The sequence below is a fragment of the Mauremys mutica genome, chromosome 2, assembly GCF_020497125.1.
Source record: "Mauremys mutica isolate MM-2020 ecotype Southern chromosome 2, ASM2049712v1, whole genome shotgun sequence".
Classification (NCBI taxonomy): Eukaryota; Metazoa; Chordata; order Testudines; family Geoemydidae; genus Mauremys; species Mauremys mutica.
The window spans coordinates 287,161,923-287,177,777 of NC_059073.1; the positions used below are offsets into that span (position 1 = coordinate 287,161,923).

Consider the following 15,855-nt stretch of genomic DNA (forward strand, 5'->3'; position numbering starts at 1 on the left):
ATCCTGTTGTGAAACCAACAATCCTGATGTCTTTAACTTTGGCCCTATTGGTCACAACTTCATGGGAATTAAATATGAGCCTCTGAGAACTGAGATTTGTAGCTCATGTTAAAAGTTGGAAAATTATATTTTAATGAATCTAAAAGCGGAGGTTACAAGAAGAAGATAGTCTCAGTTGTTTTCTTTACAATCTCCAATAATCTCACTTCAAAGCTGCATTCGAAAATTTCCATTTACCCCAGTAAAAACAAAGATAAAGCTTTGATTATAACTTCCAAAGGGAGTTGAGGTAGCTTTTCGGCTTTCTGGTTGTTCAAAGCATTGTTGTTTGCTCTCTCCTTATTGATCTGAGGTATCAAAGGCGTTGATGCAGTCTTGGCAAATCGATTGTGGAGTTAGGCTCTTGGGTAGCATGAGTGAAAACGTTTGGCCTGTTTCACATCAATAATATTTACTGAAGAAATATGCCTTGACAGTGGTTTTCTGAGTTCCTTTTACTATTGGAAACATGTTTTACTAAGCGCTTTTTTTCTTTACATCCAGTTCCAGCCTCTGGGACATTGGACTTAACCACAGCCTTTTCCTAGTCTTTGGGGAATTGTTCTATGCCACATCATGGGTGACTCTTGAACAGAATTGCTAGAGGGAAATGGCTGCAGTATCTATCTATCTATCTATCTATCTATCTATGTAGTAGTAGTATTTGCATTCTGTATGGAATTCTAATATATTTTTTCATTCAAAATCAGAACAAAATGTGAACGTTTTGAAATTTCCAGGGAAACAAAAATTCCAAAAAAGTTCAGTTCAGGATCTTCGAGATATCTTCTTTCAATAGTGTCAAAACATTTACTTTAATTTAGTTTTGATATTTATATTAAAAATTAAATATAACATCTATAAATTAAATGGTATAATAAACAGTATATAACATACTAAAAACAATATTTTAATATAATCTATGTCAAAACAAATTGTGTTGAATTTATCACATCAAAATGAAACATTTCCATATTGAAATGAAAGTCTATCAAAATTTTGTTGAAATCAACTTATTCCCACTAAACGTTTCAGTTTCGATGAAACTGCAGTAGCAATAACGAAGTCCTAAATGGACTTCATGGAGTGTCTTGTATGACTCTGTTTTGGGGGTTTAAAAAAATCTGCTGGGGTATAATTTACTCCTTCCACCCAACAGATCCACTGCATCAACCATAATTTTGCACCTATGTGAGTGACAGTTTCAGTGGCATGAAGAATGGGGGAGTTAGAAAGGAACAGAAACAGTTGCATCTTGTGCACAGGTTGGTGTGTTCAGATCAGGTACTATAATTTGGAGGGGGAGCAAGAGATTTAATCTGAGAATCTCTAGTGTTTCCATCTATAAAATGCATCACTCACTATTAACCCAGATTTGTCTCAGTCCTATGCAGATGTGGCCTGTGTCTCCCTATCAGTTCCAGAAAATGTTTGATACCACACATGCTGTATCTTGAAACTGAGGTTATTGAAAACTGCGTGTTTAAAGAAAATAATCCCAAATTATTTCACTCTTTCCTCTCCATTTGTCAGAGTTAAATCCCTCATTCTGGGTCTTCGGCACATATTTTTAAAATCCCTTTTTGGTTTGCATCTAAGATCAAGTGTAGTATTGTGAGCCAACCTCCATTTAAAGTAGTATATAGTACACTAACATGGGGGTAGTCTCAGGGATCTAAACAGTCTTTTCCAGCTCTAACTTCGGTAATCCTCTGATCCAGGTTTGGGATTTGATTGAGAGAGTTGGAAAACTGGATAGAGCTGGTTGTTCGCAGGGTAGCCATGAATCATGCCCTGCACAGGGTTTCTCTGCGTACAGCGCAGACAGAGCAGTCTCTGACTGTTGTAATATGATCATCTCTTTCTCTTCTCTTTCTGTAGGTTGTGGAAGGATGTGGGACAACATAACCTGCTGGCCCTCAGCAGCAGTGGGAGAAGTTGTGGTGATTCCATGCCCCTTATATTTTATCTTCTTCTCCAGTTCTCTGGGTAAGTGAAACTAGACAGTTTGTTTATTATAAATGTCACTTGGTATTTTCTAACTTGATTCTCTCCGCCTTCCTTCTGGTGAATGGTGATCACGCTATTGTGTGAAAATTAAAGTTGATGACTTTTCAGAGGTAATGGACATGTGCTACTCCCCATTGACTTCAACTGGAGTTGTGGGTGCTCAGCCTGTCTGAAAATGAGACACTGTAGCCAGTCGAGGGCTGTAATGCTCTAATCTAAGAAAGGTTATTGGTAACTGGGTGGAATTTAATAGCCAAGGACACACAGGAGGTCAGGCTAGGTGACCTCGTGGTCCCTTCTGGCCTTAAACTCTATGATGCTTTATCAGTTAGAAATAGGTAAGTAGCTGAGTAACGAACCTACTTGACTACACCCTTGTATCTATCTCCTCACTGGTAGGCCCAAATCCCCAGCCTACTGACATGGATTCACAGTTATTATTTTCCATTGTTTCTTTACATTACAGTAGAGACCAGAGACACCAGTCACAGTTGGCACCCCATTTTGCTAGGTCCTATATAAAACATACGAAGACAGAGTCCCTGCACCTTTCGCTCCATGAGTGGGATTATCTCTGAATGTTGGCCTAACTCTGCTCCCACTGAAGTCAATGGAAGTTTAGCCAGTGACTTCAATGAGGACAGAGTTGGGCCAATGCTGTTCACTTTGAAAATCCCACTCTAAGAAGTTGCATACAAAGTAGAAAAATGTTTTTTTTCCCCTTGGAAAAGTTTGTCAAAAATGGAAAAAAAATAGTTTCTTTCTAAATTTCCCACAAAAAATGTTGAGGGTTTTTTGGTTGGTTTGTTTTTGTTTTTGTTTGGAGGGGGGTTGGTGGGGGGGGGGGGGTAAAGTGAAAATTTCAAGACCAAAAAATTCCATCCAAAAACTGAACAACTTCAATTCAGAAACGTTGCTGTAGTACTTAATGGGAGTTGTAGCTTAGGTACCTCATGCTCCCATTATCCTCTTGAGACCAAGGTCCCTGATCAGACTTCATCTCCCATGATGCTCCACAATCTTCTCTCATGGAGGGTGAGGCAGTGCATCATGTGAGTCCTTGGCAATAATGCATCATGGGAGATGTGGTCCAGCCAAGGAGCCTGGCCCAGAGAAGAGATGGGGGACATGAGACAGTTGAATTACAACTTCCAGAAAACACTTCAGCAGCATATTCAAATCAAAATATTTCTAGTTTTGAAAGAAATATTTGGGCTTTAAGCATTTGGGTTTTTTACTAAAATCTTAATTCTCCACAGAAATCAGATGCCTTTCATGAAACTTGTGTTTAATTGAAAACCCAGCTTTCCATTGAAAAGCCCCTTTTCTGGAAAATTTTGAACCAGCCTGTGACAGAGTGGGAGTAGCTTACGGCTGACTCACGACTGTGTACTTTGTATGCATGCCCACCTGGGCCAAATAGGGAGATAATTGATTAGGTCTGGGTGATTAACTGATTAACAAGCTTCAGAGTAGCAGCCGTGTTAGTCTGTATCCGCAAAAAGAACTGGAGTACTTGTGGCACCTTAGAGACTAACAAATTTATGCTCAAATAAATTTGTTAGTCTCTAAGGTGCCACTTTCTCCTATTCTTTTTTTGTGGTTAACAAACGTATTCAGCTCATCAGCTGGGGATTGTTAATTGGAAGACAGAGAGGCTGGAAGGAAGGGCAAAGAAGACCAGACTCTCAGGGAAGTGAGACCTCCCTTCCCCTTTACCTCCCTACCCTGTGCCTAACGGGTACGTTGAAGCTTATGGAAAGCCTTACGGTGATGGGACATGAAGCTTCATAAGACATGATAAATAAAGTACACTGTGGTGAACGTACATAAGAAAGCATGAGGGCTACCTGCAAAGAGGAATCCAGTGTATAGGAGCCCATCCTGTGACAAAGCCCTGACACAAAGGTTCAATAATGGACTAGAGGGGATGCGTACCTTGAAATACACACAAGTTGGATACATACTTGCAATCCCCCCTCTCCCCAATCATTGTAAACAAATGAAGTAAGTGCCAGCTGTCCCAGCTGCCCCTCAGGCAGTTAACAGCCTGATTTCTCAGAGACACTGGGTACATCTACAATATGAAATTAATTCAAACTTATTTTATTCAAATTTTCAGAAGCGATTTTATACATTCGTTGTTGTATGTCCCCACTAAAGCGCGTGAATTCGGCGGAGTGCGTCTACAGTACCGAGGCTAACGGTGAATGTCGGAGTGGTGCACTGTGTTAGCTCAAGTATCAGAGGGGTAGCCGTGTTAGTCTGGTTCTGTAGAAGCAGCAAAGAATCCTGTGGCACCTTATAGACTAACAGACGTTTTGCAGCATGAGCTTTCGTGGGTGAATACCCACTTCTTCGGATGCAAGTAGTGGAAATGTGTTAGCTCAGTTCCCGGAGTATCTGACGCCCATTGGAATTGTGGGTTAAGCTCCCAGTGCATGATGGGGCAAAAACATTCTCACGGGTGTTTCGGGGTGTGTACCGTCACTCGCTCCTCCCTCCGTGAAAGCTACGGCAGATGCCATACTACCAGCAGACGGTGCAGCACGGTGCACCACCTGTCTCCTGGTACTATGAATCCACCTTGGATGTCCTCTCGTCTTTCTATCTACTCTTTCATCTAACCATTTCCCGCCTTTTTTTGGCTACCATGAAGCTTCTGCCATTTTTTCCATGTTGTCTGTCCTGGGCTCCCGTAGAAGCTACAGAAGGCAACAAATCCCCGCTGGGTTTTTTTGGCTATCATGAACAGAGCCGCACAGCTTCCGCCGCAAACTCTGCTCACATTTCCGTCACAAACTCTGCTCTCCCGCTCTTGCAGCTCTAACGAGTTTCCCGACTCTGTGAAAGCTACAAAAGACAACCATTTCCCGCCTTTTATTGACCATCTTGAACCGAACAGCTCATTTCCCGCCCTTTTTCCAGGATTACCCGTGCAGGCGCCATAGCGTGGCAATCATGGAGCCCGCTCAGATCTCCGCTGCAGTTTTGACCATTGTAAATACCTCACGTATTATCCAGCACTATGTGCAGTACCTTCAAAACCGGGCGAGGAAACGACGACAGCGCAGTTACTATACTGATGAGGACATGGACACAGATGTTCCTAGAAGCACGGCATGTGGTGGTTGGGAGATCATGGTGGCATTGGGCCTGGTTCCTGCCGTGGAATGCCGATTCTGGGCCCGGGAAACAAGCACAGACTGGTGGGACCGCATAGTGTTGCAGGTCTGGGATGATTCCGAATGGCTGCGAAACTTTCTTATGCATGGGGCCACCGTCATGGAACTTTGTGACTTGCTGTCCCCTGCCCTGAAGCGCAAGGGCACCAGAATGAGAGCAGCCCTCACCGTTGAGAAGCGAGTGGCCATAGCACTGTGGAAGCTTGCAACGCCCGACAGTGTGGGGAATCGGTTTGGAGTGGACAAATCTACCGTGGGGGGCTGCAGTGCTGCAAGTAGCCCATGCAATCACTGACCAGCTGCTATCAAGGGTAGTGACTCTGGGAAATGTGCAGACCATTGTGGATGGCTTTAATGCGCTGGGGTTCCCTAACTGCGGCGGGGCAATAGATGGAACCCATATCCCTATCTTGGCCTCAGCACACCGGGGCGGCCAGTACATAAACCCCAAGGGGTACTTTTCCATGGTGCTGCAAGCGCTGGTGGAGCACAAGGGACATTTCACCGACATCAACGTGGGATGGCCGGGAAAGGTGAATCATGCTTGCATCTTCAGGAACTCTGGTCTGTTTGAAGAGCTGCAGGAAGGGACTTGCTTCCCAGGCCAGAAAATTACTGTTGGGGATGTGGAAACACCTATAGTTATCTCGGGGACCCAGCCTACCCCTTAATGCCATGGCTCATGAAGCCATACACAGGAACCCTGGAGAGTTGTAAGGAGCAGTTCAGCTATAGGCTGAGCAAGTGCAGAATGGTGGTAGAATGTGCTTTTGGACGTTTGAAAGGGCACTGGCCCAATTTACTGACTCGGTTAGATCTCAGCACAACCAATCTTCCAATTGTAATTGCTGCTTCTTGTGTGCTCCACAATATCTGTGAGAGTAAGGGGGAGACTTTTATGGCGGGGTGGGAGGTTGAGGCCACTCGCCTGGCAGCCAATTTCGCACAGCCAGACAACAAGGCGATTAGAGAGTGCAGCAGGGCGCGCTGCGCATCAGAGAAGCTTTGAAAGCCAGTTTCATGACTGGCCAGGGTACAGTGTGACAGTTGTGTTTGTTTCTCTTGAAGTTAGCTGCCCCCTATATATATGAAAGGAAATAAAGTCTAAACTGTTTAAAAACTGTTCTTTATTATTAGTTACACAACATATTGAGAGAAACCCGAAGGTGGACCAGGGGATGGGGGGGTTAGGGAGGTGGAGGAGGAGGGAAGGACAAGTCTAGAAACCAAATCAAAAATTCGCATATCCCAGCTTTCTGCTGCTTGGGCGATCCTCTGGGGTTGAGTGTGTGGGTCCCTGTAGCCTCCCCCCTCGTGTTCTTGGGCGTCTGGGTGAGGAGGCTCTGGAACTTGGGGAGGAAGGAGGGTGGTTATACAGGGGCTGCAGCGGCAGTCTGTGGTCTTGCTGCCTGTCCCGCATTAGATCCACCATACAGCAGAGCATGTCAGTTTGCTCCCCCATGAGCTTGACCATAGCGTCCTGCCTGCTCTCATTGTGCGCGTCTCCCTCCTCTGTTCGTGTTCCTGTAATGCTTTACGGGACTCCGCAACTGTTTGCCTCCACACCTTCAGCTGGGCCCTATCAGTGTGGGAGGACTGCATGAGCTCGGCAAACATGTCGTCCCAAGTTCATTTTTTCAGCCTTCTAATCTGGACCAGCCTCTGGGACGGACTAGATAAGGGCTGCGTTGAAACATTTGCACCTGCGGGAGGAGAAAAAGGGAGAGTATTTTAAAAGATACATTTCAGACAACAAAGGGGACACTTTGGTGTGAGTAAGCCATCACACACACAGCCGGGCAACAGAATTCAGCTTGCAGGCAGCCTAGGGACACGTGGGGTTCTGCTTCTTCTACATTCATTTCAATATTTTCAGACTGCTGGGCCCCCTTTCTCACAGCAAGCAATGCCTGGTGGTGCCATAAAGGAGAGCCTGCGGGATGATCATTTCACACAACACCCAACCCCCCCTGCCCACCGCACCCACCGTGTAGCTCTGATGAGGCTCTGAGCAGGGATGAGCCCTTTAAACTATACGCGAACAGCCCAGTGCAGCTGGGTACCCCACCCCCCACCACATGGCTCCAATCAGGCTCTCACTCACCAGAAATACCTTCTCCAGGGTCATGGTCCGGGAGCCCACATTGGGAGTGGGGGGAGACTATTGGCTCCAGCATTAAGCATGGTTCCTGGCTAGGGGGGGAAACGGATTCCCCACTTGCCACCTGTACACTCTCCTCCTCCTCTTCTTCCTCCAATGACTCTTCCTCCTCGCTCCATCCAACTCCCCCCTTGCAGGTGTCCACAGACAGTGGTGGGGTAGTGGTGGCATCCCCCCCATAATTGCATGGAGCTCACAGTAGATTCGGAGTATATGGGGCTGTGACCCAGAGCACCCGTTTGCCTCCCTGGCTTTTTGGTACGCTTGCCTGAGCTCCTTGATTTTTGTACGACACTGCTCTGTGTCCCGGGAGTAGCCTCTTTCTGTCATGCCCTGGAGACTTTAGCATATGTATTTGCATTCCTTTTTTTGGAACATAGTTCTGCCATAACAGACTCGTCTCTCCAACATCCGATGAGATCCAGTACCTCCCGTTAGAACCATGCTGGAGCTTGTCTGCAAATCCGGGACTGCGTGATCTCCTGTGATGGTGGACTCTGCATGGTCACCTGTGATGGACCAAACAGGAAATGAAATTCAAACATTCCCAGGGCTTTTCCTGCCCACCTGGCTAGTGCATCAGAGTTGAGAGTGTCGTCCAGAGCAGTCACAAGGGAGCATTCTGGGATAGCTCCCGGAGGCCAATAACGTTGAATTGCGTCCACAATACCTTTAACCTGGGATTGCAATCTCGATTTAAGCACTACTCCACTTGCTGAGGTGGAATACAGAAATCGATTTAAAGAACTCTTTAAATTGAAAAGGTCGGTTTGGTCATGTGGACGGAATCTTTTTTTTTTTTTCCGAATTAACTCGGCTAATTCCGAAATAACAGACTAGTCTAAACCAGGCCACTGTGGCAGAGAGGAGAGATTTGAAGGAGGAGTGGCCTGCCAGGTTGGGCATTCCTGTGTGAGGGCCGGTGTGTGGAAGAAGGCACGGTGGGGGTTGTTGGTGCACAAAGTTGACAAATGAGCAGCTATGATTGGCACCATTGCTGGAGCCGAGGAAGTGTGAGGAGGATGCAGACAGAGACAAGAGTGGACAGGTAGAGTTGACGATGGGCCTTGAAGATGAGGATGAGGAACATGACCTTGATGCAATGAAACTTGGGAGCCTCTGCAGGAGCTCAAAGGAGGCGATGTGATTGGAGCAACACATAGGCCAGATCGTCTTAGCAGCTGTCGTTTATGTGGATTAGAGGCCGGTGGGTGATAGACATACAATCACTGAGCCAGATTCTGCTACTCTGAATTCTGCTCTCTGTTTCTCTACGGACTGCACTGATGTCAGTGTGCAGAAGTCGGCCGCTGTTTCCAAACAGAAATAGTTCAAGGAATGCTGTAACTGCAGCAACCATTTGCAAAGATTGTTTTTTCCCACTGTCGGGGGACTTAGATGTCATGGCGGTGGGCTCCTGTATAAGAACTTACATTGTCAGAGAGATCTGTACTTCTATAGATATAATTTCAAGATGGCACCAGCTATTGATTTGGAAGAAAGGTCAAGTAGATGCTGGGATACTGCACTGTTGGATGCTAATTTAAGGACAAGCATACTCATATGTCTGTGTTTTGGGGTAATGGGACTTTTCTGGATCCAGCTCTGCCTGGATGCAATATAAATGTCATTGCATCACTAGGACAACTTCTCTCTACTGAAGGGAAATGAATGTATTGATATTCACTCGGTAGGCATTCACCAACTATCTATCTCTGGTTGTTCCGTGATCCCCATGACTCTAATATCCGAGTGCCTCACAATCTTTCATGTATTTATCCTCACAACACCACTGTGAGGTTGGGCAGTGTTATTATCACAGATAAGGAAGTGAGCCACAGAGAAGCTATGTGACATGCTATAGCAGGAAGTCTGTGGCAGATCAGGCACTCAGACCCACATTTCCCAAGTAACAAGGAAGTATCCTAACCACTAGATCATACTTCATCTTTTCTCTCCTCTGGGGAGAACTACTCTAGATTAGTGACCCAAAATGGCTGTCAGTAAAACCCTCTAGTATTACAATTATGCCATGAAAATTAAATCAGCGTATGTAATAAAATCGTTGTTACACAAGACAATCTGGGCCTCTAGTTAATTAATTATCTGATGTATAAACAGACAAGCGTCTGTTGTATGTAATAAAATCTCTTTTATATCAGACATAAAATTTGGCCCCCAGCAGAGGTGCTAACCTGACAAGTGATAAACACAAGACGCCAAAAGAGAAAGTGGGTTAAGTCACTGGTCTAGTAGTTCTGGAAAGCTGACTTCAAATCTTGACTTGTAGACAAAGTAATAATGAGTCTGCTGGTTGCATTGTTATTGATTATTTTCATTACAGGAACCTCTGCAGGCCTCATTTGAGATGAGTTATGGCCGGAGGTTGCACATACATTTATTAAGTGACAGTCCCTGGTATTAAAGGCATACAGTCTAAATAGACGAGACAGACTAAGGGTGGGAGAAAGGAAGCACTATTATCCCCATTTTACAGGTGGTTAACTGAAGAAGAGATTAAATGACTTGCCCAAGGTCACAAAGGAATCCTGTAGCAGAGCCAGGAATTGAATGCATATCTCCTGAGTCCAGGTGTGTTGTGAAGCTAAATTCGTTGTGGATGATTGTGAAGCACTCACAGCACAGTGACGAGCGCTACAGAAAAGCCAGTGAGGAAATTAATAACTTGGTAGCATTTTATGTCCGTTCTGGAATCCCTTTGCAGCGATATGAATGCTAACACAAGGTGCAGGGCAGTGGAGAATCAGAGCCATCTGTGTTTATAGTTAGAGTGGAAATATTAGGAAGCAAAGATTTAGTGCATGAAATTTCCTCCTTGATAAAGAAATGTTTTCTTCCAGTGTCTCATATCCTGACTTGTGGCAGATAAAAGATGGAAACCATAAAATGCCTCACACTGCGTTTATCTCATCTGACACTAAGGTCTTAACGCCATTCACAGATTCAGTAGAGCTTCATTATTTCATGACATTAGCGCTTGGAAAGGATGGACAAAAATATCATTTGTCACATTCCTGTATTAAAGAGCATTACTCACTTTCATTGCCCTAGAATATTCTAGCTTTCTTTATGTCTGTAATCCAAAAGTCGCTGACACCAACCACAAACTTCTTCATGCTGTTTCTCAAACAGGAAATCAGCAGTGAGTCTGGCTACACCGGAATTAGAGTTATCATTTCCAGCTTGAGGAAATGTACCTAGGCCCTCAGACCGGACACACACAGGGTGGACAGCCCATCCCGCCACTTGCGCCGCAGAGAGACTTCTATTTTTAGCACACTGGCACAATCAGAGCTAGCACAGGTAGGGCTACCCGAGCTGGGAATTACACCAATGTAGACATAGCCAATACTGTACATACTAAGATCTACACTGCACACTGACTTTGGTATAACCACGTCACTCTGGGGTGTGAAGAATCCACACCCCTGAGCAGCATAGTTGTACTGACCTTTAACCCCTGTTTAGACAGTGCTGTGTTGCTGGGAGAGCTCCTCCCGCCCATATAGCTACTGCCACTCACGGAGGTGGAGTAACTAAGCCGACGGCTTAGAGCATCTTCATGAAAGCACTGCAGCAGAACAGCTCCATCAGTGCAGCTGTGCCAATGCAGCATTTGTGGCGGAGACCTGCCCATCCTGGCTAATAACCATTGACAGACCTATCCTCCATGAACTTCTCTAGTTCTTTTTTGAACCCTGTTATAGTCTTGGCCTTCACACCATCCTCTGGCCAGGAGTTCCACAGGTTGACTGTGCGTTGTTAGAAGGAATACTTCCTTTTGTTGGTTTAGACCTGCTGCCCATTAATTTCATTTGGTGACCCCTAGTTCTTGTGTGGTGAGGAGTAAATAACACTTACTTATTTACTTTCTCCACACCAGTCATAATTTTATAGACTCCTATCATATCCGCCCCCCAGTCATATCTTTTCCAAGCTGAAAATTCTCAGTCTTTTTAATCTTTCTTTATATGGCAGCTGTTCCATACCCCTAATCATTTTTGTTTTTTGCCCTTTTCTGAACCTTTTCCAATTCTAATATATCTTTTTTGAGATGGGGTGACCACATCTGCACTTAGTAATCAAGATGTGGGCGTACCAGGGATTTATATAGAGGCAATATGACATTTTCTGTCTTATTATCTATCCCTTTCTTGATGATTCCCAACATTCTGTTCGCTTTTTTGACTGTCGCTGCACATTGAGTGGATGTTTTCAGAGAATTATCCACAATGACTCCAAGATCTCTTTCTTGAGAGGTAACAGCTAATTTAGACCCCATCATTTTATACGTATAGTTGGGATTATGTTTTCCAATGTGCATTCACATTATACATTACATGTGCACTGGGACTGGTGCCTCTTTCTAGGCATCCAGACACCTAAGTTCTGGAGCATTTCATAAACCAGGGGAAGATGGGCATTCGACTGCCTAAGTCACGTGTGGGACCTGATCCAAGAAGCATGCTCACAGGCCCCCTACCAGATCCAGGGCCGGCTCCAGACCCCAGCGCGCCAAGCGCGTGCTTGGGGCGTCATGCCGTGGGGGGCGCTCTGCCTGTCGCCGGGAGGGCGGCAGGCAGCTCCGGTGGACCTCCCGCAGGCGTGCCTGCGGAGGGTCCGCTGGCACGTCTGCAGGAGGTCCACCGGAGCCACGGGACCGGCGACCACCAGAGCGCCCCTCGCGGTGTGCCGCCGTGCTTGGGGCGGCGAAATTCCTAGAGCCACCCCTGACTGGATCAGTCCTTCAGGTGAGATCACACAAGCAATGGGGGGCAGGAAGTGGAGGAGGGCCTCCCTTATAACTTCTAACCCAGTGATTAGAGTACTCACCTGGGATACGGGGGATACCCCCGCTGCACCTGATGGGGGGGGAGGGATTTGAACTGGGATCTGCCACTTCTCAGCTAAGTGCTCTAACTGGGCTATGTGTATTCTGATGTGATACTCATTTAGCTGTCTCCATGTTTATATGGAGATGTACCTGTCTCACAGAACTGGAAGGGACCCCAAAAGGTCAAGTCCAGCCCCTTGCCTTTACTAGCAGGACCAAATACTGATTTTGCCCAGATCCCTAAGTGGTCCCCTCAAGGATTGAACTCAACCCTGGGTTTAGCAGGCCAATGCTCAAACCACTGAGCTATGTTCAAGCTATTGCATTCTGGGTAAGTAATTAGAGTCATAGGAGTAACATGATTGGATCCTGAGTCTCCCACACCTGGGTGAGTGCTCTACCCATCCTAAGGTAGAGTGGTTCTCATGCTTTTTTCCTCTCTCTCTGTCTCTGTCATATGTTTCATTTGGGACAAACGAATACCTAACTCCTTATGTGCATTCAGGCCTAACTGTCTAGTATGTCTTCTTGGTTACCTTAGTTCCTCCTGCTGGTACCCTAAACTGACCTCTCTCCATCTAAAAATACGATGCCTAAATGATCTTTTCAGCTGCTCTTTGCTTGTACTGTATTGGCCCTCCAAGTCCTGTACATTGTCATTAGCTCTAATGGTTTAGCTCTCTCAACTCACATTATCCTCTAGAGAACCTCTTGGAGACTTCAGTCATATCCCTTTCTCCCACCACAATAAATGCAACCCCTGTTTTTCCTCCTTCTCATTATAAGTATGCAGCGTCCCTCTTCTTATTCCTGTTGCTCATCCTTAGCCCTTTCCGATGATCTTATTGACCTTCCTGAAATATCGTGCTTCATACTGGCCATGAGTGGTTCTAGGTCCTAGATCGGCATGGGAGGAGGGGAGAATTTTACCACTGGGGGAACCGGTAAATTAAAATTGGAATAATAGATAGTGGAAAATGAAATAATTAACACTATTAGCCAAATTGTTCATGGTAGCTCTCTCCATTATACAGGTGATCCCCAATATTCTTGGGTGGAGGTGGGGAACCACCAAGTAACAGGTTCTAGAGAGCACAACCAACCAGTGAGAGCCAACGTGCTACCAATTTCACATTGTATCTAGAAGTACTATGTCCAGCGGGTGGTCGTTCCAGAGACAATGTCACAACAAGGTGACCAGTCACATTGGTGACGGACGCCATTGCACAATGAAATATATTCTTTGCAAGAAAGAGAAATTGCACCAGAAGGTATTTGGTAAATTGATCTGGAGGCTAGCCTGATCTGTCATAGACAGTCTGACCAGCAAACGCCACTTTGATATGTTCTCTGACCCACCTTGAATTTTGCAAGATTACTCACTGCATTCTCACCAATGTGTTATGGCAGCTGACCTGTTAAATAGTGATCATGCCTCAAACATCTTCCTTGTACTGCCCATAGTCTGTGCTGGTTTTGGTGTCTTGAGTAGGGCTGTTGATTAATCACAGTTAACTCATGTGATTAACTGGTATGGATGCAGCTTGCTGTTCACTGGGGCATGTAACCGCACATATCCTGCACACCAACATGAGTGGCATTTCAGTGGATGCTCGTCCGCTGGCCAGTATGCAGGCACACTTAGACACCCCAGCGGACGCCATGGCACCTTGCCCTGCGGGCACCATGTTGGGACCCCTGGCTTATGTAGTTCAGGGAGGTGGTTTCACTATGCTGGCAGAACACATTTTGCCAGTTTAAGCTGGGTCTCCACTAGGGGGCTTTGCCAGTATAGGTATACTGGCAAACAGTTCGCCATGGGGACTAACCATTAGGCTCCTAAGTCTCATGGATGATAGTGAGACTTGGGTGCCTAAGCCAGTTAGGCCCTTTTGGAAATTTTACCCTCTATCTAAGGCTATGTCCGTACATGGAGATAGGGGTGTGATTCCCAGCTTGTGTAGACTTACTTGTGCTAGTTTGGTGTAGCATGGGTAGCAGTGGCACAGGCTAGCCACCCCAATTATCACCCCACCTGAACCCCATAAGTACGTACTCAGAATGGCTAGACAGTGTCACCACTCCTAGGGAGGTGGTGGAATCTCCTTCCTTCAAGGTTTTTTAAGGTCAGGCTTGGCAAAGCCCTGGCTGGGATGATTTAGTTGGGGATTGGTCCTGCTTTGAGCAGGGGGTTGGACTAGATGACCTCTTGAGGTCCCTTCCAATCCTGATATATTCTATGATTCCAACTGTAGACCTACCCTTTGGGCCAAATTCTGCTGTCTTGCCATCTTGTAACCCCAAGTAATTCCAGTCATGGCAGCTATTAATTCAGTTTTACACCAGCATAACAGAAATCAGAATCTGGCCCTGTGGCTTTAAATTATCCAGGAGGGCAAAGAAAGTAGTTATTTGGCAGTGCTTTAAATTAGCAGAGACAGGAGGTCACAGACCTTACCTGAGAGAATCATAGACTTTTAAAATCCCAATAGGTCACCTTAAGATATGAAATATTGGTTTCAATGCGTCTTGTTAAATCTCTCCAAACCTTGCTGTACTGTTCTGCTTTGGGTTTCAAATAGATCTTTCCTCCATACGCCTTGATTTTTTTTAGTCCAACAGAAGTAACTGAAGAGCTTTATGAACTCTTTTTGTCATCCCTTTTTATTTGATGATGTGCCAGGAGTCATTTTCAATGCATTCAGCCCAGTTGTCCTGGGAGCCTGTCTTCAAGGTGCACATCATATTATTTTGTGCTTCTTCGTAAGCACTTTTAAGCAAGCCTAGAATGATTGACAGGAAGTAACTAAATCTGTCATAACACACCTGCAGCATGGCACTTCTTTGGAAACTGCATCCTCTCCCTGCACTTCTGTTTGTACTGCAGAACTGATTAATCCTGCATATCATTATCTGCCTTCATTATACAGGAAAGAACTTTGCCAAGTTGAACATCATGTGGCTACTCCCCTCCCCCCCACACACACACACCACCACACTTACAAGTGTCTATGCAAAGCAAAGGACCTAGCATGAGATTAATTCTCTGATCCTGCCACCACTTAGGCATGTGCTTAACTTTACTACTGTGACTTGCCTTATGAAATCAAAGGAGGTAGTAAATCAAGGTAGTAAAATGTAAGCGTTTGAGTAACTCATGACAGGATCAGGGTCTCGGAGTCTGAGTCTCCATTGCTTTCCAAGTGCTTAGTTGTTTACTCTTGTGTAAAGTGGGTGTAAAATGGATTATTTTATTTTGTTTGTAGAATCATGTTCGTTCCCAGCCTTGCAAAAGGGAGAATTTTTCATATATTTGAAAACTTTTGCCATTACTTTTTTTTTACTTGAAAAAATGTTGATGTGCAAAATTATCATTTTGGGGGCAGGTGTTGATTATGAATTATTATTATTTCTTTCCATTTCCCCCCTTTTTAGTCCTCCTCCTTCTATTTTGCCACTAAAATAGGAGAAGGGGGCGAAGGGAAACGGGTGAGATGGAGGGGGAAAGAAAGGGAAACTGAGCAAAAAAAAAATGCACCATCATAGAAAAAACAGAAATATTAAAAAATAGTTTATTTGGTAACATTTTCATTATTTTGTGGGAG

The 15,855-nt window shown here is 45.2% G+C and overlaps 1 protein-coding gene across 3 annotated transcripts in view; it reads left to right on the top strand.

The window, feature by feature from the left end:
- LOC123364708 (vasoactive intestinal polypeptide receptor-like) overlaps positions 1-15,855 on the top strand; it is a 172,042-nt gene that overhangs the window by 85,016 nt on the left and 71,171 nt on the right. For all 3 annotated transcript variants that reach the window (XM_045007035.1, XM_045007034.1, XM_045007036.1), the window contains exon 3: positions 1,921-2,028. In XM_045007035.1, the coding sequence (XP_044862970.1) occupies positions 1,921-2,028 (108 nt within the window). The remainder of the gene's footprint in view (positions 1-1,920; positions 2,029-15,855) is intronic.